General features: G+C 47.5%; 1 protein-coding gene across 1 annotated transcript; it reads right to left on the reverse strand.

The window, feature by feature from the left end:
• Positions 1 to 1,163: 1,163 nt before the first annotated feature.
• Cpne9 (copine family member 9) lies at positions 1,164 to 24,998 on the reverse strand. The gene is made up of 21 exons (XM_021164512.2): positions 24,810 to 24,998; positions 24,264 to 24,304; positions 24,109 to 24,155; positions 23,898 to 24,001; positions 23,191 to 23,227; positions 22,966 to 22,968; positions 22,710 to 22,786; positions 17,188 to 17,251; positions 16,966 to 17,069; positions 16,728 to 16,832; positions 15,220 to 15,261; positions 14,843 to 14,918; positions 14,709 to 14,762; positions 14,219 to 14,280; positions 13,527 to 13,573; positions 12,484 to 12,665; positions 12,129 to 12,256; positions 5,539 to 5,641; positions 4,500 to 4,557; positions 4,076 to 4,149; positions 1,164 to 1,536 (listed from the first exon to the last, which is right to left on the reverse strand). Exons 1-21 carry the CDS (start codon positions 24,875 to 24,877, stop codon positions 1,351 to 1,353), a joined length of 1,662 nt encoding a protein of 553 aa, XP_021020171.1. The 5' UTR covers positions 24,878 to 24,998; the 3' UTR covers positions 1,164 to 1,350.
• Positions 24,999 to 25,234: the final 236 nt, after the last annotated feature.

Raw genomic sequence — 25,234 nt, forward strand, 5'->3', positions numbered from 1 at the left:
GTCCTGAGTTCAATTCCCAGCAACCACATGGTGGCTCACAATCATCCATAATGATATCTGATGTCCTCTTCTGGAGTGTCTGAAGACAGTTACAGTGTTATGTAAATAAACTCTTAAAAAAAAAAAGAGAAATGAAGTCTGTAAATTGCCTAATACATTGTCTGTTGTATAAGATTCGCATGCACAAAGAAAATACAAGCTATTATACTCATCCAGAAAATTCAGAATAAACCAGTAATCGCAGCACTCAAGAGGATTGAGTTAGGATTGCTCAAACTGCCTGTGAGTTCCAGGTCAGGCTGAGCGACACAGCAAGACCCTATCTAAACAAAACAACCAAAATAAATTAATCAAAGAAGTTATACAGATTTTTTTCATTATTGAAAGCTTTGCACATACAAGGACAGGAATCTATCACAACAGCCATTTCTTTTTTATTAAAAAATAAAACTTTTTTTAAGGACAAAGTCCAGATAAATTGCTTACACTGGCCTTGAACTTGTGATTACAGGCTTGTACCACTAGGACCTCACAGTTGTCTTAAAGCTAGCTCTTTTGGGGTAAAGAACCTTTTAGAAAATCTCATGAAAGCTATGGGTCTGTCCTGAGGAAAAAAGTGTTCAAGTATGTATAACAAGTTTTCTTAAAGATTTATTTATTTTATGTATGTGAGTACACTGTAGCTGTACAGATGAGTACACAGTAGCTATACACATGAACCTTCATGTGGTTGTTGGAAATTGAATTTTAGGACCTCTGCTCGCTCTGGTCAACCCTGCTTGCTCAGACTTTGCTTGCTCCGGCCCAAAAATGTATTTATTATTATATATAAGTACACTGTAGCTGTCTTCAGACACACCAGAAGAGGGTATCAAATCTCATTAATGGTGGTTGTGAACCACAGTGTGGTTGCTGGGATTTGAACTCAGGACCTTTGGAAGGGCAGTCAGTTCTCTTAGCCACTGAGTCATCTCACCAGCCCACAAGTTTTCTTACAATATTTGAATTTTTATATAGAAGTGACTGGGTGAGTGCATTAGGATGGATGTTAACCTCACTGAAGTTATCCTTACTCCCTCACTCTTGATGTGACCCCAGGCTCTGGGTCCCTCAGGCTCCCTCTCCAACACTCATGAGGCAGAGACTGAGTAAGATAAGCTTTATTATTGTCATTGGCGGTAGGTGGTGATCATGCCAAGCCTGTCTAAAGTCAGGGGGTAAAAAGCTTGTCAGCCAGCACTGATCAACCTAGATGGCCCTCCTGGTGAGGTTCAGAACTCCAGGTGCCTTTAGCTTCCAGCAGTGGGTAGACAGGTAAGCAGACTGCTAAGCATTGGATATGTGAAGTCCTCAGGGCTGTTGTGGGGCTGAGGTTGGGTTGGGGCTCGCAGCGGGAGGAGGTCGAGGCTGGATGTCCCTGGTGCGCATATAGGACAGCAGCTGCTCAGGAATCTCAGCTAGAACATCCTTGGCCAGTCGTGCCATGCTCAGCACCTGGTTCCCCGATCGGTCAACATAATCTCGGAATGGGACAAACTGGGACAGACAGGAAAGAGAGGTGAGCTGCGGCCAAGGGAGTGGAGTAGGTAGCACTCAAGTTTCATCTTTGATCCCTAACATCTCTTTCCAACTATCATTATTCTTCTCCCTTAATATTGAACTGCTCTCCACTTCTGTTTTTTCTACCGACTCCCTACCCCTGCCCCCACTTTCTATTCACTCTCAACTCATTCTAATTGAGCTTCATACAGTCACTGAAATTACCTCTCTAATGTCATCAATAGCTATATAAGGCTAAATCAGTGTAGTGGGCAGTACTTTTCAGCCTTTATCTTGCTGAGAGTCTCTTTAGCTTCACTGTACTTGAATGGCATCCTTCTGAATACATTCAATTCTTTGTGTGGGTGTTGGACACTGAACGCAGGATCTTGTATATGCAAGACAAGCTGCCTACCACTGAACCACATCCCTAGCCCAAATCCCACTCCTGACACCACACTCTTCCCTCTCCTTTTCTAGAAGCTTCCCTTCATGTCAACTCCACTCCTCTGGGTTTTCCTGAACTGCCCCCCTTTCACCCCGTCTCTCTATGAAGCCCTGGCTATCATGGAACTCATCATGTAGACCAGGCTGGCCTTCAGGGAGATCCATCTGCCTTCTACTCTTGAGTGCTGGGAAGGAGAGAGTTGAATTTGGGAGAGAGAGAGAGGGAGCCGTTGGGATTGAGAGGGAAGAGCAGTTTGCCAGGGAAAGGAGGTTAATAAAGGGAGGGCAGGGAAAAGCAGGAGGAAAAGCACTCTCCAGAGCCCCGTGTTTGCCTCTGTCCTTGAGTCTCATTCTGTTGTGATCCCCCTGTTTCAGCCTCCTAACAGCTTGAGCTGTAGCCACTGTTCCTAACCCTGGCCCAGAACTGCCTATTTAGTTGCTAAAACTACGTTTTCCTTCAGTTATCACAGATCCCCCAAGCCCAGCTTTACCTATGGAATACCAAGTCTTGCAGACCTATCTGTGCCTCTAGCTTCGCCTTACCCAGTCAATGGGACCTTTCTCACTAGAAAATTGAGAGTCGTCCTTATCAGTGTATCAACAAGTCATCAAATCCTGTAGAGGGATCTAAAGTGTCTTCTTTTGTTTGTTCCTCTTCTGAGAAAATCTTATTACATAGCCTAGGCTGGCCTGGGACTCTCAGCCCTCCTGCCTTAGCCTCCAAGTGCAAGAATTACAGGCACACACACACATACATATATACACATACACACATATATATACACATATGCATGCACACTTGCACACACTTCTATGCACAGCTCTTAAACAATTTTTCCCTTGTTTAGACAGGGTTTCATAAAGGCCTCACACTGGCCATGAATTCAAAGGTATTTCTTGTTGTTATTCTATGTGTTTATAGTGCATGTGTGAATGCAGGCATAAGTGTTCCCTGGTGCACTTAAGGAGGGTAGAGTGGGCTCTCACTTACCATGGGACCCCAGGAATCTAACTCACATCATCAGGTTTGTTCAGCAAAGTACATTTAACACACACACACACACCCATCTCACTGGCCTGACCTGGAACTTATTATCATTTTGCCTCCACCTCCTAAGTGCTGGGATTTCAGGCGCATTAGTTTACACAGTGGTGGAGATCAAACCCAGGACCTCATGCATGACTAGACAAACACTCTATCAACTGAACTGCCTCCCTGCCTTTAAACAGCTTTTGAGTTGGCTGCTTCTGAACATGACCACTGTTTTGTGTTCACATACCCCAGTCACTTTTGCTGCTTACTAATGGATTTCTGGGCATTTCCCTGGCCCTGCCACTGCACCTACAGTGCAGCAGCCAGAGAAGTCCATTTACAGTGTAGTTTGATCTGGGCATTTTGGCACTCAGGAGGCTGAAGCAGTAGAATTACCATGAATTCTAGACTAGCCAGGGCTACTAGTTCCCTAAATAGTGGGGTTCTGTCTGAAACAAAACAATAAATACATGGAGGGATACATAAGTAAGAACACATTCTGATTGTCAAACCTAAGATATTTATGGCACACAATCCTGCCAGCCTGGTCTGAGCCTCTGGCAGGTCTTACACGACATGCTCCTTCTCTGCCTGTGAAGTTGATACCTTCTTCAGGTTTCAACTCAGTGTCAACAGCACAGCCTCATAGAAGCCTCCCCTCACTACGATTGGCTGTTGACAGCTGCATTTGCTAGTTGGGCTGTCTTGTAATACTGGTCATCTCCAGTAGAGGGCAGAGACCTGCTCCTCCTACATCATACAACCTTTCAGGACAGCTGCAACCCACTTGACCCCTCAAAAGAACTGTTCAAAGCCAGTGTGGTGATGCAGTATTGAACTCCAGCACCCTGGAGGCTGAGGAAGGAGGATCAGGAGTCCCAGGCCATTCTGTGCTACCTAACACTATTTTATCTAACAAGGTTTTTGTTTTTGTTTTTTTAAAGGGAACTTGTTCTATGAATTTTTGAGGGGGGAAAGGTAGTGACTAGAAAGGAGCAAGGAGAATGGCTCCTAGGAAGCCCTTTTTCTTTCTGCTTTCACCACTCCCAGGGCTACCTGAACGATGTCCCGCTCTGCATAGCGTCCCCTGGAGGATACGCGTACATCATCACCATCCAGTTCTTCCATTGCTGCAGAGAAGACAGGCAGGCATCATTGGCTGTGTCTCTCCAACTCTAGCTCGTCCTGCCCCTTCCTCATTAGAACCCATCAGGGTCCTCACAAGGAGATCTGACACTCACATTCCACAGTGGTGTGAAATTGCTCTTATTATCATTACTAGCTTTCCTTCCTGCAAGTTCCATACTCCTAAGAAAGCAGGGGAAAGTTGACTCCAGCAGCCAGGGTTATGGAGACAAAACATCTGTGACTTCACTAAGGTGCCAGTCTGTTTTGTCTGTGAGGAGGGTCCACGGGGCTGGATCCTTCCTGTTTGCTCCAGTTCCCAGTCCCAGTCATGGACATACCCTACCCTACTCACCCTCAAACATGGCAGGTCCAACCCCAACGATAATTATAGACATGGGCAGTGAGGAGGCCTGTGGGAGAGGAATGGCTGGAGTAAGCGGCTGTGACAGGACAGTGCCTGTGGTGTCTGTGGGGATCACATGCTCCAGTGAGCCCAGATACACTGCCAGGATCAGTTGCAGACTATCTCTATGCACAGCAGGTGCCTTCTGGTGAAACATAAAGCCATTATCTTGTTTGTTGGAGACAAAAGTCTCCCTCTGTAGCCCAAGCTGACCTTGAATATTTCTAGTATCATTTTTAAAAGGTTTTCCTGCCAGACGTGGCAACATACATCTGTAATCCTAGTACTCATGAGGTTGAGGCAGGGGGATCACCACAAATCCCAGACCAACACTGGTTAAAGAGTGAGTTCTAGGCCAGTCTGAGCTCCAGTGTAAGTCCATCTGGAAAAACAACCGAACCATGGAAACCTTAATGACAGCAAAATACCCATCCTAGGCATGGCATATCCTTCCCATACGTCCAGGACTCAGGAGGCAGAGGCAGGAGGATTAAAGTGAGCTCAAGAGCAGCCTGGTCTATATAGCTAGTCTCAGGCCAACAAACTAACAAACAGAAATAGCCAGTCCTGGTGGCTCACATCCATAGACCCAGCACTTGGGAAGCTGAGGCAGAAAGATTGCCTCTATTCAGGCCAGTCTGGGCCATATAGGCATCCAGTACACAGTGAGGCTCTGTTACAAAACAAAACAAAAATAAAATTAAAAGCAAATTAAAAAATAACCCCTCCCTCCCCTGATAAAGGACAGGCATGCGTCCTGCTGAATATAAAAGACCAGTGTTTCCTAAGCTCAGGTTTCCATAGTGCATTCATCTGCCACCATGCTGGGACCTAGAGAATCAAAAGCCAGTGTTGTTGGTGCCCCAGCCAATAGGCATCTCTGAAACTGGCAGATGAAATTGTTAGGATACACATGGAATAACCATCAGAGCCCCTTCACTGCAAGGACAATGACCCCTCCCTGACAAGCCTTCCTCCTCAAACTCACACTGACGATGGCCTCTTTGGTCTGTGTCATGTCGGAGATGACGCCGTCAGTGATAATGAGCAGAACGTAGTACTGGGAACCATCCGAGATTTTGGCTGCAGCCCTACATGAAAGACCAAGGTCTGTATGTAGTGGCCAGCCAGAGAATACACAGTCAGTTTCAGCCCCTGCTCTACAGCCACCATATAAACAGAGGGGAAAACTTGGGGCTTCTGGACCCCACACTCCTTGGCAGACTTGACTGCTGCCCTTATGTGCGTCTGTCCATTCTATGTGTAATTTTAGATAAGGTCTCTCCTGTAACTGAAAAGTGGTCAGACACTGGCTACTCCTGCCTGCTCCCACCTGCCCAGCGTGGGAGCACAGCAATGTTGCCCCACGTCAGTCTGCAGAGCTCCCTCTCCTCGCTTCCTCAATCTCTGAATCCAGGAGTTTTCCCTCAGAAAAGGACTTCAGACATCCCTCAGTCCCCCCAACCCCACCTGCCAACTTCAGTTATACATCCTGAGTGGACCGGAAATGACTGATCTGTGTTGTCCAATAGCTTGTCCTTAGTCACATGTGAATGAATATAAAGATTTAAATCAAACCCTGTCTCAAAAAAAAAAAAAAAAAAAAAAGAAAAAGAAAAGAAAAGAAAAAGATTTAAATCAACTAAGGTAAAACGAATGAGACATTGCATTCGCTGGTCACTCTAGTTACCTTTAACAGCTCTCTCCCTGTATGAGACTGGGGAATATCATACTGGAGAGCGTAGAGGCGGGCCACTTCTCTCATTGCAGGACATTTTGTTAGACAGTGCTGGCAGCTACACTTGGTCTCAGAAGGCTGAGACAGCATGGTGACAGTGTAGAGTCAGGTCTGCATGGTGTGCTGAGGTCCAGAGTAGGTATAGGTAAGGAAACCTGGGTCTGCTCTGCCCCACCCTCTCAGAGGCCCCACCCAGAGCTATCTTTTGTCACGTGCTCATTTCATATATAGTCACTGTCACCTTCCATGTGTGGGCACGGAGCAGGAAGCAGGTAGAATTTGCTTGCAATACACTTTTTTTTTTTCAATTTTAGATATTGTTTGAGACAGGGTCTCACCATGTAGCCCCAGTTGGCCTTAAACTCAATTTGTAGACCAGGCTATCCTTGAACTCACAAAGATCCTGCCTCTAAAGGCTCAGACCATCACATACATACATACATGCATGCACACCCACCTTGCTATGTACTTAATAAATTCTCTCATTCCAAGTGGAAAGCCTGGCTTCTTTAGATCATTCTCTGAACTCTGCAGAACAGTAACCTGGGCTGACCCACAACTACTGTATAACACAAGCTGGCATCTAAACTCTAGCCAATCCTACTGCCTTGGCCTCTTGGTTGCTGGGATGTACAGCACCTAACCCAGCTTATCCTATTTTTAAAGTGAGGCCACTGAAGTTCAGAAACACTAAGCAGCAGTCCCCAAGGGCAAAGAAACCGGGGCCTATCAGCATCCACCCTGGCCTGCTCCTGCATAACCCTCCACGCCGGATCTGTTCCTGCTATGTCTAGCCACCCAGCATCTCCCAGACCTGTCACTCAGAGCCTCTGTGCTTTCAGTGTGCACTCACCGCTGCCAGGCCTACTATCCCTCTCCTGATAAAGACCAGCTCACCCTGCAGACCAAGCTAAGCAGCACCTATCATTTAGGATGCAGCCCCATCCACTGAGATTCTCATACCCCGAGGGTTCCAAGGATAAATTGTCTTACGTGTGGATGAAACCAGGGCATGAAGTACACACAAGGTTCCTTCTTAACATAATTAGAGCAAACACAGACACGATGGGAGAAGACTAGAAAGTTTGCATGTGTTTGTAAGATGAAACACTAGACTTCAAAGTCCCTCTCAGTCTGACTGCTTTCAGCTGTGCCCTCCATCTCCCCCTGCCCCCATCCCCAGGGAATGCAGTGTCTTACTTTTGCCACCAGGCAACTTGCTAGAAATTTCTGGGGAGCTTTGGCCTACAGAAGTGATGATTTATTTATATTTCTGTCTCCTGCACCAAGGCGGGAGCTCCGGAGGGCAAGGACTAAATTCGATTCATCTGTGAGTCCCCAGTGCCCCAGCAGAGAACTGAGCACACAGCAGCTGCCCTTTGAGTTGTGATAATGATAATAATAGGAACAGTACTAACTACAGTTGCAGCACTTAGCAGGGGCAAGCACTCTTGTGAGCGCTTGACATACGCTAAGGAGTCCTTGTAACAACCCTGCAGTGTAAATGTTGTTAGTATCCTCAGTCTCATTTTACAGTGCAGTTAAGAGAATTGGCCAAAGCCACAAAGCCAGTGCATGACAATGTCTGACCAATGTACTGGGGCTAATGGCTCAGTAGGTAGCTTGCCTAGCACACATAGGCTGGGAGGTTGATCCCCAACACCACAGAAATTAGGGAGAGTGGTGCACACTGGGAAATTGGGAAGCAGAGGCAGGGGGATCAGAAGCTCTACATTATCCTCAGCTACAATGTCAGCCTAGAGTACTTGAGACGCTGGTGGGGTGGGGGTAGGGTGGGCGTGGCCCTGATGTACTACTGATCTACTTCGCTCCAGAATCTACACTTCTGACAGAATTGTCCTTAGCTGAATGTTCACTGCATAAGTGTAGCTGCTCAAGATGTCTAAGAAGTCTGCTACATAACAACAGCAAAAGATGGTCAAACTCCAGAATTAGTGACAAAAAACGTGTGATGCAACATGGTCCATCTTTTCATTTTCCTTTTTTGTTTTTTTGAGATAAGGTCTCACTATGCTGTCCTAGCTAGTCTGGAATTCACTGTGTGGATCAGGCTGACTTCAAACTCAGAGATCTTTCTGCCTCTGCATCCCGATTGCTGGAATTAAAGATGTGGACACTATGCCCTCCTTTTATTTAAAACTTTCATTTTTCTGTCTTTAACATTTTCTAAGCCAGGTAGTGATGGAGCATGCCTTTAATCCCAGCACTTGGGAGGCAGAGGCAGGCAGATTTCTGAGTTCGAGGCCAGCCTGGTCTACAGAGTGAGTTCCAGGACAGCCAGGGCTACACAGAGAAACCCTGTCTTGAAAAAAACAAAAACAAAACTATAGCAATGTTATGTTAGCTTTTATGATTAAAGTAGCTGTTATCCTCATTATGCATCAGAGAGTAAATCAACCTGCAATAGGGAAGAGAAAGTCTATGGACCTAAAATCTCTCACGAAGCCTTTAACATGTGTTTAGTATTTGGGTTTTTTGTTTTGTTTTTGTTTTTGTTTGGTTTGGTTTTTTGGTTTTTGGTTTTTCGAGACAGGGTTTCTCTGTGTAGCCCTGGCTGTCCTGGAACTCACTTTGTAGACCAGGCTGGCCTTGAACTCAGAAATCTGCCTGCCTCTGCCTCCCAAGTGCTGGGATTAAAGGCATGCACCACCACACCTGGCTTTGTTTTGCTTTTTTAATTTTTGTATTAATCATTCCATTCATTTATATCTCGTTTATTTGTTTTCTTTTGTTTTTAGATGGGGTATCCTGTAGCCCAGATTGTCCTTGAATTCATTCTGTAGCTTCGGATGAACTTCCGCCTCTACTTCCCAAGCTCTAGCATTACAGATGTGGGTCAACATCCCTGATTTATGGGGTGCTGAGACTTGAACTCAGGGCCTTCTGCAGGATAGGAAACCGTAAACTTTATCTTTCCCCGATTCTTTTACTCCACGACTTCTGAGACACTTTGTTTTATCTAGATCTCTTTTAGTCAGCATGTAATGATTTATTTCTTTTGTTTTTGAGACAGGATGTCAATATGTAGCCCAGGATGGCCTTGACTTTGAGAATATTCTGCCTCAGCGCATAAGTGTGGGAGATGTATATATATATACATATATATATATATATATATATATATATATATATATTTCTTTTTTTATTCAATCAGAGAAACTTCCTTCTTCCTTCCCTCCACTCTGTGTGTGTGTGTGTGAGATGTGTGTCCAGGTCACATATTTGTATATGTGCATTCAGAAGCCAGAAGTTGATATTAGGTGTCTTACCCAGTCAGTCTTTACCTTATTTTTTGAAACATGTTCTTTCTCTGAACCTGGACCTGACTGATTTGACCAGACTGTCAGGCCAGCAATACCAGGAAAATGCTTTCCACCATCTCCCAAGATGTAAGGATCCAGTGTATACTGCTACGCCCAGATTTGTATGTGGGTCCTGGGGCTATGAACTCAGGTCCTCTTGTTTGGGCACTTCATGGCTTGCAGCATCTCCTAGCCCACTCTTTTTCTTCTGTAATCTTCAGGGCTTTTCCCATTCCTTTGTTATATGCTTGCTTTATTCTCTAGTTTTATTTTTTATCTATTTTTATTTTGTTTTTTTTTGTTTGGTTTGGTTTGGTTTTTTCGAGACAGGGTTTCTCAGTATAGCCCTGGCTGTCCTGGAACTCACTTTGTAGACCAGGCTGGCCTCGAACTCAGAAATCCACCTGCCTCTGCCTACCGAGTGCTGGGATTAAAGGCATGTGCCACCACCCCCAGCTTTATCTATTTTTAATACCCTTTGTTTTCTTAATAGTTGGTATATAACCTGGCTTTTCTTTGCATATATTTATTTATTTTAAAGTTTTGCATAATTTTAAGCCTGTCACCTCTGTGTACTTTCTATGGACCAGATACGATGCTCTTCCCTCTTACATTATCTGCTTTTTTCTACCCAACCTCACAATAACTCCAAGTATAAACTAATATTACTGAGTATGGTGCTGTGTGCTTGCCAAGGCAGCTTGGAAGGCTGAAGCAGGCTGATCATTTAGCTATACAGGGGGCTAAAGGTCAGCCTTGGATCCGTAGTGAGAGATTGTTTCAAAAACAAAAGAAAGGGAGGCTGGGCATGGTGGATCCCAGCACTCAGGAGGCAGAGAAAGGCGGATCTCTCTGAGTTTGAGGCCAGACTGGCCTATAACCGGGACTGCCAGAGTTACACAGAGAAACCCTGTCTGGGGGGTGGAGAGATGACTCAGCAGTTAAGAGCACTGGCTGCTCTTCCGGAGGTCCTGAGTTCAATTCCCAGTCAACCATGTGATGACTCACAACCATCTGACACACTCTTCTGGTGTACGTCTGAAGATAGCTATAGTGTACTCATATAAGTAAATCTTTTAAAAAAGAAAAAGAAAGAGAAACAAAAGGAGGAAGAGAAGCTCCTACTGATGTCCATTATTTAACCACTTCACGGGCTCTATTAAAGAGGCTAAGCCAACATGGGCTGTGGTGGCACATGACTTTATCCCAGCACTGGGGTGGATCAGCCTGGTCTGTCTACTAAATTCTAGGACAGCCAGGACCAAGAGAGACCCTGTCTAAAAACCAAAACCAAAACCATAAAACCAAAAATAGCAACAACAACACAAGAGGGTCAGTGGCGGTTTGAGTAAGAATGTCCCCCCCAGGGGCTCATATATTTCAATGCTAAATTATCAGGGAGTGGTACTGTTGGAGAAGGGTTTGAAGGACTAGGAGGTGTGGCCTTACTGGAGGAAGTGTGCCACTGGAGATTGGCTTCAAGGTTTCAAAACTCCCTCTTTCCCCCCCTCTGTCTCTGTCTATGGATCAGGATGTAGAATTCTCAGCTACTTCTCAACACCAGGTCCACTTGTGTGCTGCCATGTTCCCATCTTGCTGATAATGGACCTAACCTCTGAAACTGTAAGCCAGACCCTCTTCCTTTTTGTTTGTTTGTTTGTTTGTTTGTTTGTTTGAGACAGGGTTTAGAACTAGCTCCATAGCAGGCCTTGACTCTCAGAGATTCTCCTGCTGCTGCTCCTGAGTACTGGGATTAAAGGCACCCACCTTCCTGCCTGGCTAAATTCTTTCTTTCTTCCTTTCTCTCTCTCTCTCTTTCTTTCTTTTTTCTTTTTTTTTTTTTTTGTTTTTCGAGACAGGGTTTCTCTGTGTAGCCATGGCTGACTTGGAACTCACTCTGTAGACCAGGCTGGCCTCGAACTCAGAAATCCGCCTACCTCTGCCTCCCAAGTGCTGGGACTAAAGGCGTGCACCACCACTGCCTGGCTAAATACTTTCTCTTGTGTTTCCTTGGTCATGGTGTCTCTTCCCAGCAGAACAGTGACAAAGACAGAAGGTAAATTAGTGTCACGTTCATGCAATACCAGTACTTAGGCAGGAGAATCAGGAGTTCAAGGACAGGCCTTGCCAACATAGCAAGTTCCAGGCCAACCTGGCCTATATGAGATCCTTTTTCAGAAAAATAAATAAATAAGGAAACAAACAAACGATACAAAGCAAGTTGCTTAAGCCTCACACACATGCCTACTGTGAAACCTGGTACTTTTACCATTGCCCTCAGACTCTTCCTCTCTTAGGCAAAGTCAAGGCCATCAAGGCCACTTTGTGGCCTGGAGTGTGACTCCCAGGTTGTTTCCTGACACTTTCTCTAAGCACAGGCAGGCAGAGGACCGTCTTCGTACCGCATCCTGGATAACCCTTCCCCTTCTCCCCAAAGCCCCGGTTCACTCAAAGTAGGCCTGCTTGTGTCTCGGTCCTATCATATATATGCCCCTGACCCTCAACTGGGTCCCTTACCTGGCCACCTGGTTGATGACAGGTGCAAAGTAAGTGGGCCCATAGAGCTGCACTGTGCGCAGACTCTGGAAGTAACTCTCTAGCACGCCCTCAATGCCTGCACAGTTGGGGTCTTCATCATTATTGTTCTGGAAAAAAGAAAAAAGGTTCAGCTAAGCCCAGCCCACACGGAGAACATCTCTGATCCTAGTTCTCTACCCCCCCCAACCCCTTCATGCTCCCCTCCAAGCCACAGCACCTCCCTGTCCTGGCACTGTCACACAGCCCTTCCTTGGTCTTTGCCCTTCACACAATAGTGACAGAAGTAATCCATCAACTGAGGGGCATGGAGTGCATGCCCTGGCCCATACTGTACCAGGGGGAACTGGTGGGAGATCCGCCCCTCTGGGGGCAGCTTGGCCCCAAAACCATAGGCCGGGAAGAGCTTGTCACTGTCGTAGTCCTGGATGATCTCTCCCACTGCCTTGAGGGCCATGGCATAAGCGCTGAGTTGGTAGGGACTCATGTAGTGCAGTGATGTAGGCTGCAGGGGATTCCCTGTAGAGAAACAGGAGCTGTGACGTCACTCTCACCTACTTATCTTCTCTGCATCTACCCAGTCATCCATCTACTCATGTCTCCATGAACTCCATCATTCTGTGCCTGCATCATCCTTCCATTCACATATCCTTCTTGAAACTCTCCCTTGCTCCCCCCACCCCATGTCTTTTACGTTGTATTACATGGTCTCTCATTTACCACACATCCTCCAACCCACCTGCCAGCCAGTAAATTGAGTTTTCAATCTGTTTGTTCATGTCTATCCACTGACTTCTGTATTCTCTGGTTCATCTATGCATCCTGTTTACTTATGTCTCTTCCTTCCTGTCTTTATACTAGTCTCCTCCTTCAGCCATCCCTGGCCATTCCTTCCTCTTGCATGAGTCTCCTAGCAGAGGGACCTGTTACCCCTCAACTTGAAACAGCTGTCTGCCTGTCTGCCTGTCTGTCTGTGCCCTCATGCACATACCTCATGCCCATCAGTGCACTCATGCCCAGTTCTCCCCATGATATATATTCATTGATTTGCCCATTGATTAATCATTCACCACCTATTAATTTATCTTTGTATAAACCTACCTGCCAATCCATTTGTCCTCTCCTGATAACCCCATTCTCTCCCACCCATCCACTTTCTCTCTGGCCAGTTGAACTATCTAACCCTTCACCCTTCTCTGACCTGGGTACCCATCATGTCCTGCACCTTCTGTCCACCTTTGCACCCAGTATTTCACAAGTGCCATCCTGGCGTGGCTTTATACACGTGTGGGCTTCTTGGGGAGTTACTTCTTATCTCTAGGCTAATCACTAAAGAATCCTTAGACTCTGCCCATTCCCAACCCCTCCCCCATGTCTCACCATTGGAAGCAGTGAAGTCAATAGCTACCGTGAAGTTCAGCTGTGTCCTAGTGGAAGAGTAGGAGGCTTGATTAATGAGGGACCAAAGCCTATGAAATCAATATTTCCAAAACATGGACACATGTCAAACTGCAGATTGTGATCCAGACAATCTGGGTAGAACCAACCAAGTGCCAAGTCCTGCTGCTGCTGCGGGTCCACTTTGGAAGCAGAATTAAATGCGTAGTCTTATGAGTAGGGTATTGTATGTCGCTTAACGTAACACTACAGTCCTAAAATAGTAACTAACATATGTTTTACATAAGAGAAAACTGAAATTCCGAGTAGGTAAGTTCACTGTCTGCGTCTGTCTGTGGTCACCGCCACAAACACAATGTCTCCTAGGGTCAGCCTGGCAGTGCTGCTCTCTTGTTTACCCATGAGGCATATCCTGTGTGTGAGTGCATGGACACAGTAGACAATGAATGCACTGAGCCACACCCCCAGCTTCTAGGCCACCGTTGGAGACTACTGATGTGGCTTCTATCTTCCAAAGGGACTGGCAGCCCCGTGAAGAGCGCAAAGAACATTCTGCACTTCTACAACACTTGATACACCATTTGCTATTGCCTGGCAGTTTATCTCCATGAACTCACTGGGCGCTGACCATTCACAAGCAGCAAAACTCACTGCTGGTTAGGCTGGTGACTCACCCTCCCTTGATGTAATCCACAAAAGTGAATTCTGAGTCCACAGAGAAGGAAAGGAGCGTCACCTGTGGTACACAAGAGGCAGCTCTGCCGCTTCTGTAAGCAGAGCTGAGGTAGCAGAAGAGAGGGAGCCTAGTACAACTTTGGAGAGAACTGCATTATGGGATATGCGTATTTCCCACTCATGCCCAGCTTCTCCCACCCTGCCCAGTTTCTGAAAGAACACAGGTGCATCCTGGAACTTCCGAAAGCATTTTACACTGGAGATGTAACTTAGGGCAGTTTTAACATTCCCGAAAAAGTGGAACAGTTGGAAAATTTCCTGGGTCAGAAAGAACAAAAACAAAGAAGTTCAGTGGTGTCGCCTGATCTCAGTGTTACTGTCCCAAGTCACTGTGCCCACTCACTGCCTTGTTCTACCTCCAGTAGTTGTCATGTGTGTCATGAGATAGAGACAGAAGGGTCTGGGAGGTCAGAGGCCAGATGTACTCACGGTCCCCGAGTTGGTATATTTCTTCTTCTTGCATTTCTTCCGAGGGTTAAGTACCTAAGAGGACGATGGTCACAATGACGGTTACCAGCTACCTAGGACAGAGAGCCTGGCAAAGTGGAAGGGCATGCCCTCACCTCGTACACTGTGAACTGATTCTGGGCCTTGCTCAGCTCCCGGTAGCTGGTTGTGAACTCGCCAATGAAGTCATGGCTGCAATGAGGCCATGGGTGGGTGAGCCTCAGCTGCTGGTACAGAGCCAGAGCCAAATCCTAGAGCTTTTTTTTTTTTTTTTTTTTTTTTTTAAATTGCCTAAGCTTCTAACTTGGTTGTGGCTAGATGGGGAAGGAAAAGGTGAAGGATGGTGTACTAGGGAGCTATCTAAGCAGACTGCTGCGTGTTTGCCATCACCCTCTGGCTCGCAGAGCTGCTCTGAGGTTCCTAATGAATGTACCACATGGTCTGGGAACTGCTCCAGCAAGCACAGGAGAAAGAAGAACGTCGGCTCACCTACCTTCCATCTCTGTCCCAGTCATATACGTCGATCTTCACTGTTCTGAAATGCACATATAAAGGCAAACATGGGCTGTGTGTACATACCAAGCCCATGGGATGCCCCAGCCGCTTACCATACTCCAGCCAGCTGTCCTTCCGTCAGTTGCTCATTTTCAGCCTTCCACCCATTCATTCACCTCACACACATACTAGACCACTCACCTCTGCATGTGAGCGCATGTACCCATGCGCTCGCGCGTACACACACACACACACACACACACACACACTTGCCATTTGAATCTCACTTTATTCCAGACAGTGTTCTTAGAATTTTCAGAATGCCTCATTTAATGCATTCTGTATAAGTGTTATCCACTGTAAGTACTATTGTTCCTATTTTTGGATAAGAAAGTTGATATATACCCTTCCCCTTCTCCCGTCACCCCCTTGAAATCTAAGCAACTTGGCTAAGATTTCATAGCTGGTAAGTGGCAGCTGATATTTAAACCCAGATATCCTATTTCCAAAGACCTTAACCTAGGCTCCCTTCCTTTTTTCCTCCCTTTTTTTTTTTTTTTTTTTTTTTTGGAAATTCCTTTATCCCTTCAACAATTTTGCTATATATCCCAGGCTAGCCCCAAACTCAAGGTTCTTTTGCTTCAGCCTCCTGAGTCCTGAGATTACAAACACGTGTCACCATGCCTGGATCCAGTACAGTACCCACTATCTCATATATCTGTTGAGTTCAGTCCATCAAACTGTGTTTAGCCATCCATTTATTCATATAGATGCCAAATCAATTACCTATTCATCTTTCTCTTTATTCGCCCGTCAAACTATACAGCCCATCATTCACCAACTCTAACACATATGCATGACATAAGCACCCATCTGTCTGTTCAGCTGCTCAGTTAAATACCCAGCCATATTAACTTCTGTCCATTCATTTGTATACCATCCATCCGGGTGCTCTCCAGCCCTTCCAGCCCAGCCAGCCGCTATCTCTATACCATCTACTCAGTAGTTCCTTTGGGTCAGCCATCTACTTTACACACATCAATTAACTGATTCATCTACTAGTCATCTATTCATCCATCTAGGACTCATCTCTCTGGCCATCAGTCCACCTGTCACTCTACATGTCTCATTCTAACCTACTTGATTTTCATTCATGTGTCTGCGTCTCTCAAGTTATTCATCAACTCTTACATACTCATTTAACACCTCTCCATAGCTGTTATCCATCCTCTCTCCATCTGCTGGCATACCTACCAGTCTAGCTTTCTATTCATTGTCTATGCTTTATCATCTCCCCCCTCCCCACCTACCACCCCCTTTATCCATCCATCCATCCATCCATCCACAGTTTATCGACCCATCTGACCATCTATCCTCTTATCTGCTCACTTGTTGTTCACCTGCTCTTTGGTATACTATTCTCTCATTCTGGGGCTCAGGAACCTCATCGTGTTTTTAGAGGGAGCCTCACTCATGTCCTGATCCCTGATTGGCTATGAGGCAGACCTGTCATAGTCTCCGTTGCACAGTGCCCGCACAGGGATGCTGAAGGGCTGCCATACTGGGTTCAGTGTATTTTTCACAACCTCTGTCTTGTGGCAGATGGTGAACCTGGAGGGAGGCAGGAAACTGGAGAATGCCTTGGAATGGCATTGAGACCACTACTTGTGGAGATTGCCAAGATTCCCCACTCATTAAACTTGGGCTACATTTTTAGCCTCGACACTGAATGGGAGTGACTCACGTGCCATCTTCATTGCTCCTGTAGAACACAAGGAAAGGGTCTGACTTCCCAAAGAAGTCCTTTTTGTCCAGCTTGTTTGCACACAGCTGCATGGTGGCAATGTCCTAGGGATGGATAGAGTGGGGCTGTTGGGACCCAAATAGCCCAGAGCCTTCCAAAGTGTGCAGGGAGGGAGTCTGGGGAATAAAGGAGTTTGCATCCTAGCATGTGGCCCGCACTGACCCTGCAGTTGCTCAGCTCCTCAGCGGTCAGCAGTATGGTCCCACACTTCTTGCCTGGCACACCCCTAGAAGCAGAAAGGGCCTCTTAGAGAGAGGAGGAGGGTGAACAGCAGAGCCAGCGTGATCAATCTGGCCTTATAGGCCAGGGCATTCACTTTGCCAATTGCTGACAATCCCCTAAGTGCACCCCACTTCTATTTGGAGAGGCTCTTGGTGAGAAAAGGCCTGCTTTGAGTTGGTGGTATCTAAAGTCTGTAGGAAGGGACTAGGCTAGCCTAGGGGGCAGCACATGACAGCAGGGTGACAAAGGCAGGTAGACCCCAGGGTAGAGTTGATTGTTCTCTGGCTGCTTGACCCCAGCACTCCTCCTTTAGCATCTTATCTCTCCCTGTGAAATGGAAATGGCTAGAGGTCGTGAGGGGATCTGAGCATGCGCCTGCCTGAAGACAAGTGCTTCGTGAGCCTTGTCCATAGGAAAGGTGCATTCTTCACACAGTCCTGGCTGTCTACACTGGGAGGGGGCAGCTGGTACTCTGAGAACGCACGCACGCATGCACGCACGCACGCACGCACGCACGCACGCAGGGCAGACTCTGCCCTCAGGGAGCTTCTGGAGGAGTGGCCTGTTAGAAGCTGCGGACAAGTGCAGTGTGATGGACAGTTCTGAATGAGAGCAGTTTCTGTTTAGACCAAGAGGCAAAAAGTATGCTTTGCCTTTTGAAGATGAGAAGAAAGAAGACACACACACACACACACACACACACACACACACACACGTTCTCGCCTACAATGTGCAAGTATAGAAATCTAGCATTCAGGAAGCTAAAGTAGGGGGCTCAAAATGTTGAGGCCAGCCTGGACTACCTTGTCAGACTCTACCTCAACAAACACAACATAGCTGGGTGTGTGGCCCATACCTACAATACCAGCACATGTGAAGTTGAGGCAGGAGAATAGCTGTAAGCTTGATGCCAGCATGGGATACACAGTGAGTTTAGGACAGCCTAGGCTACATAGCAAGACCATGCCCCAATTTCTGTGAGTTCAAGGCTAGCCCAGTCTACAGAGGAAGCTCCAGGACAGCCAAGACTACACAGAGAAACTTTACTCAAAAAACAAAACAAAACAAAACAAAACAAAAAACAAAAAACAAACCAAACAAATGAACAAAGAGACCAAAATGCAAGCAGTGGTAACCCCATCTCCACTCTCCCCACTCCCCAAACAGCAAAGGACTTAAGATGAAAAACACAAAGGACATTTTCTTCTCTCCTGCCCCCAAAAGGGACATTTTCCTGTGCTCAAAGGGTATAGCCAGAGACCCCACCCCTGATTTGCCTTGAGTCCCTAAGCATTAAGGGATTTCGTTGATAGAGGCCTGTAACTCATGAATCTTAAAGGTACCCCAAGTGTCCAGGGGGACTGAGTCCAGGAGCTGGCAACATGGGTTAAAGGATGAAGGGGTAAAGACACTCGCTACCCAGCCAGAAAACTGGAATCTGATTCCCAGGACAGACCCGGAGGAGGGCGGGGCTGAGCTCCCACACATTAATCCTCTGACCTCTGGATGTCACGCCCCCTTACAAATACAAAAGGACAGTCGCAAGTTCAAGTCCTAGCTAACTTGCTATGTGACTTTCCCCATCTTTAAAGGGAGAGGGCTTACCTAGGCATGACAGACACATAGTACTCAGGCCAGCAGGAGGATCATCTTGGTCTACAAAGTAGGTTTCAAGCCAGCCAGGACGACATAAAAACCTTATCTCATTAAAAAAAATAATAAAACAGTGGTGATGTGGTGATATGGTGATCCATGACTGCAGTCTTAGCGCTTGGGAGGCTGAGGCAGGAGGATAGCAGATCAAAGCCAGCCACCTCAACATAGAGAGTGCAAGGTTAGCCTGGGCTGTAGGAGAAGCAAACAAACAAATCAAAATAAAAAGAACTGTTTTAGTTGGGTGTGCTGGTGAGTCTGAGGTTAAGGCCAGCCTAGCTTATAGAGTGAGGGAGAGCTAGAACAGAATAAGCTCAGAGAAATTTTATCCCAAACAACAACAACAAAATTGGTTTTGTTTGTTTGTTGTTTAGTTCCTTCAAATTCTGACCCTGCAAGCTTTAACAAGAGGGTGTAGAGGTGGACGGGTCATTGTCCAACAGTGAACCATCCTGCCTTGTGCCTAGTGCCTTACATTCTCTCCACATTTTCTGTGCCCTCTTCTGTCAGGGAGAAATGCAGTCTCGTGTCTAAGCACCACTCTGACTTTAATATGCTAATTTGCAGAACTGCAGCCCTGTCTAAACCCAACTCTGTAACCCTTACTACACTCTCACAGTAGACCACAGCCACACAACCCAGCTAACCAGTCTCCATTTCAACACCTATGGCTCAAACCTCAGATCTTTACCACCGCCCATTAACCTCACTGAGCACCCAAGGCCTTTCTCTCCCCAGTTCTGCTACACAGAAGATCCATTCCTCTCTCCTCAAAGCATCAGGCTCCTCCCATCCTCGCTCGCTTAGCCAGTGACCTGGTTTCCCACTTGCTGACAAAACTGAAGCAACCAGAAGAGAGAGTCCACCCACCGCCATGCCACCCTGCCTGCCACCAGCATCTTCACCCACATGGCTGTCTTCCTACAGCTACTATAAATGAACTATCACGTGCCTCTTTACCCCTCTGCCAGCTACTACCCGCTCTGTCTTGTCTGCACAGGGACAGCACACCAGCTATGCTCACCCCTTCTTTTACTTTGAGATTCTTTGTAGCTAACGGTTGCCTAGAACTCACTATGTAGCCAGGGATGGCTTCAAACTCACAGCAGTGCTCCTGTTCTTAAGAGCTAGAATTATAGGCATGGGCTACCACACCTGCATGGCTTCCCCTGCCAGTTATCCCCCCAATCTCTAAGTGCCTAGTCACATCAAGTTATAAATGAGATATACTTTTTCTCCTGTAAGAAAACTACAAACTGACATATGGCTACAAAGATGCCACAGTGAAACCCATTATTCTGTATGCTCATTTAAAAACATATTTTAATAACTATAAATCTATTCTTCTTTTCTCTTGAAAGGTTCTTATGATGTAGCCTTGGCAGACCTTGAACTCCAAAACCTGCCCTATCCTTCCTAGCACTGGACTTACAGGTCCAGCATCATTTTCCACTTATTTGTTTCTGTGTATACGTGGATAACTTGTAGAATTTTTTTTTCTCTGTTTATCATGTAGGTCATCAGGTTAGTGTGGTGGAAGGTGCTTTTATCCATTGAACTATATTACCAGCCCTGTAAACCTATTCCTGACCCCAGGTCTGTGACACGCATGTCTCCCTTTTCCCCTTTGCAGCAAAAACTCTGAAATTTCTCTGGCCCCTTCTTATGTTCCTTTTCTACCCACTCTTAAACTTCTCCAGCCTTCACTTCCTTTTGTCGGTAGAGATAATTTCTAATTTCTTGTTTTATCTGACCTGTAGCAGCATTAGATATGTTTGGTTCCCAATCCTCTGCTTCCTCCTCTTCCTTCTTTTTATGGTGTTGGGATCAAACCCAGGGCCACATGTATACTACGGATACAGTCTAACCACTGAACTATACTACAGGGCCTTTCTTTAAAAAAAAAGAAAAGAAAAGAAAGAAAGAAAAAGGAAGACATTTGCGTTCCTTTCATTGTAAGGGTGGGGATATTAAATCCACATTCCATGTTTTATCCAGAAGCTGCTATTATGAAGCTAGGCATGATGGCACATGCTTGTAATCCCAGCACTTGGCAGGTGGAGGAAGGAGGTTTGGGAGTTCAAGGCCAGTCTTGGCTGCATATGGAACTCAAGAATAGCTTGAGACCATGTCTCCAAAACAAAAAAGCCACCAAACAAGTAAGGCATGGCTGCTATGGCTGATACAGAGTCTTTAGTGTTGCAAGATTCATGTGGTACCTGTGACACTCCTACACCTATGCAGCAGGCTATCCTCAGTTGAAAACTAAAAGGTAGTAGCAACTAGAAACTACTATGCATGCTTAACCTCAGCCTGATCAAAGTGACATGGGATGCCCTGTCACAGAACAGAGACTGCACAGAGGCAAAGTCTCATGGCCTGTTTGTGTGTGTCTGCTAGCTCTTGTATATATTTGGTATCTAATAGAACACATGCATTCATGCTGAATCTGCCCTTCAAATTGGAAGTCTGTCTGTCTGTTTGTCTCTCCCCACCCTCCCCAGCCCCTGGTTGATCTGCAGCTATATTTCCTTGGTTGGTCTCCAATTTAAGGCAATCTGCCTGCCTTAGCCTCCTGAGTGCTGCGATTACAGGGGTGGGCCACCATGTATGGATTGCAGTATACTCATTTTAACAACAACAAGAAGAACCACCACCACCACCACCACCACCACCACCACCACCACCCAAATGACTTCAGTTGGTGGCACAATTTCATCTTTCCTGCTGCTTAGGATAAAGGCCCTGGCCTCCTTTCCAGTTGTCCCCTTTCTTTCCCATCTGTATTTAATGGTTTTGGGATCTCTTGGCTTCCCCTTTAGAATACATCCAGAATCTGACCAGTTCCCCATCCCTCAATGCTTCCTCCCTGGATTATAATGCCAGCTTTCTTATTGGCCAGTTTCCTGATTGGCCAGCTTTTTGATAGGCTATGTGCTTCTGTCTTCGTCAGCCCAGGATTTATTCTTTTTGTAGTTTAATTGAGCCAGGGTTTATTCTTAATTCAGTGGTCAGCACAGTCAGACTATGGCACTCAGAACCTTACATAGACTCCATCTCAGAGTGAAAGCTACAAGGCCCTGTCTGGGAACTTCCTCATCTCCTGCCTCCTGTCCTTCCCTCTCTAGGCTCCACCCCGCTGGCTGGTTTATTATGGTGTAGGTTCATTAAGGCAGTTTCCTCTATGTCCCCAAGATTTACTCTTCACCTTCAGGCACTGCTCCAGGGTTACTCATCTTCCAGTTGACCACTGGATTGAGTATGGTACCTCTCTCCCATCTGCTTTTTTTACTTTGATTCCTCTCTCCACATGTCATTTACTATTGCTCCTGGTTTGCACTGATTTCCACCTCCTTTCTCCAGCTAGCTTGGCTCAGGTTTATAATTCTAGCCCATTAAACAGTAGGTGACAGAGGTCCGGTACCCAGAGGTAGAACTGGGGGGGGGGGGAGGGGTCCTCAACCAGGACAAGGCACCGGAGTGTGGCTAATGCACGGCTATGGCACTGTCTAGTGAGTGGGCATGGTGGCGAGACCTGAGGATCTGATCTGATTTCAAGAAGCTTCCCAGTAGAGTGGGGCTTGGGAGAAGGCTTTAAAGATTGGACCAGACTTGGGAAAAGATGAAGAGAAAACATGTCTAGCCTGAGATTGATTTGAGCAGAGATAAGACTTTCTAGAAGAGAAAAGTGAGGTAGGGAAGAAAGCTCCAGCTAAAGCAATCTCTGCAGCCCCTACAGACATCCTGGCTAGGAGGGGGGAACTCAGAGAGACCCCTCCCTCCCCTGGACCCTTTCCCATTCAGCTCACGTAAGAGGTCGCTCCACACGGCTGCCCTGGCCTCCAATCACCTCTCCCAGGGCCAGGAATGCTTGTCCCAGGAAATCCTGTGCCAAGACAGGGAGTCAGCGAGTCCAGGAGGGGCAAGGAGTCCCAAGCCTACCCTGGTGAAGCTGCTGCTTTTGACCAAGATAACTCCGAAGTGTAAATGACAGCCCCATGTGTTTTCTGTTTCTTGAGTATCTCCCAACAAAATTCTTTCCGGTGCAGTCCACTGCAGCCTCACCTTCTGCAGGTCCCGGGAGGTAGGCAGGGAAGGAAGAAAGGAAGCAAATAAGGCCAGAGCAGAGAGGGGAAGGAATTGGGGTGGGGGCTGGTAGGCCAGAGGGGCCAGGATCTAAGAAGGGCTGGTGGGTGTGTGAGGGGTGGGGAGGGAGGAGGTGTTTAGGGAAGTCCTTTGACAGGTTAGCCTCTATGTGCCCAAGCAACCTGCCAGCGACGGCTGGCTTACCGGTTTGGAGATATTGGCTTTAGAGTCGACGTTGTACCTGGGAAGAGAGTGGAACCAGTGTGGGGTGGGACTGGGTGGGAGAAAGTCTGGAAGAGGTTAGATTTAGTCTTGGTTAAGATTGTAGGTAGAAGCCGGGCGTGGTGGCGCACGCCTTTAATCCCAGCACTCGGGAGGCAGAGGCAGGCGGATTTCTGAGTTCGAGGCCAGCCTGGTCTACAAAGTGAGTGCCAGGACAGCCAGGGCTACACAGAGAAACCCTGTCTCGAAAAACCAAAAAAAAAAAAAAAAAAAAAAAAAAGATTGTAGGTAGAGAGAGGGGCGGTGGACACCAACTCAACTTGGGTGTGGTTTGGGACATGTGTGCCAGGGGAGAGGGTCATGCGTAAGGTGAAGCCCAGGAGGAGGCTTGATGGGGATGGAGTAGCATGGGAGGGCGCCCGAGGCCAAGGTGGAGCTAAATTAGAAGGCAGGGTTGTGGGCAGGGCCTGGTTTGGGGAGGGAACTGGATGGATTCTGCATAAGGAGGCGCCAACTTGGGTGTGGGGGGCGGGGTTAAGAACAGTGAAGCCTTAGGAGAAGGACCTGGGCTAGGGGGAGGAGCCAGGTAGCAAGGTGAAGTGGGGGCGAGACCAGGCAGAATTCTGGCTGATCCAGGTTGGGGGGTGGGGTGGGTATAGGGCAAGACAGGATTCTAGGAGGAGCCTCACACATCGAAGCGGAGATTTTGCTTTTCCTCAAAGAAATAGTCGAGAACGAATTTGCGCACGAAGTCTGGATTCAGTGTGTTGTCAATCACCTCCGTTCGTCCGAACTGGGCGGCAGGGAGGGGTGGGGGGACGGAGCATGAACGCAAGGCGTGCAGTCGGGCTAGAGGTTCCCGGGAGCGGCCCTGAGCTGGGCTGGGGCTCGGGGACTCACCTCCCGCCACTCCTGGCTGGCCCGGCTCTGCGTGTGAAGCACCACCACTGCGGGTGAGGGCAGGGGAGGGGAGCTCGTCAGGTCGGCCCGCACCCCTCACCGCCCCACCCGCTCCTACACCCCTGGTTCCTCCTCCAGGCCCTGGAGCTGCTTACTGGGGTCCGACTTGGAGAATGTATCCAGGTCTAGCAGATTCCTAGAGAAAAGCATCAAACAGATGGACAGAGGGCTAGCTCATTCTGGCGCTCACCACCTTGACACAGTCCTGAACTGACTGGGCACCTGGAGGAGATGTGGGGTGCAAATTGTATTCCCTCCTTATTACTATTCCCAGTGACTGTTGGGGTCCACACTGTCAACATTCAGGACAACATCAGACATCTCTGACAATTGGCTCTATATGTGCCCGCACTGTCTCCAAGGGGCCAGGACTACGACTCGCCCCAGAACTTTGGTCCCTTGTGGCCCAGCTCTTTAGCGATTCCCATAGCCCACCTTTTGAGCCGGTAGGCTTGGGTGGGGCTGCCCAGGGAGACCCCCTCTTTCATCCTGCCAGTGACTCCAGCCTTCAGCCTCAGTTCTCTGTTGCTCGCTCCTGGTTGTCCCCTTTGTGGTCTAGCCCCCTGCCCACACTGAACCCGCAGCTGCGGTAGGCTGGGGAATTGCCAGTACTTAAACCCTCCCCAGCGCGGCCCGCTCACCGGCACGACACAGTAATTTCAATCTTGGTGGCCGGGACGCTACGCTCCGAGGCTCCGCTGAGAGACATGACTGGTCCAGTGGCCAAAGCAGCGTAGGGGCTGCAAGACCCCGGGTGCCGAAGCTAGGGGCGGTGGCGAGGCCGGCCCATGTGCGGAGGCAGCGGCTTTCTCCAGCCTTGTGTGCGCTCCGCTGCTCGCGCCCTGACAGTGGCCACCAGCAGCAGCGGCTCCAGATGGCAGCACAGCCCCGCCCGGCCCTGCAGGCGGCCCCCGCCCCATTGGAGCAGCCTGGAGCTAGTCGGGGAAACTCACTCAAATCCCAACTCTGACGCACACATCCTCTGGAAACACCAGAGTGATGAAAACCTTAGAACTATCCATGGTCCTGAAACATTGGGCTGGCAGGTGGGAGTTGGTAGATTCTG

This window comes from Mus caroli, unplaced genomic scaffold (genome assembly GCF_978045245.1).
Source record: "Mus caroli unplaced genomic scaffold, Mus_caroli_1 scaffold_7, whole genome shotgun sequence".
Lineage (NCBI taxonomy): Eukaryota > Metazoa > Chordata > Mammalia > Rodentia > Muridae > Mus > Mus caroli.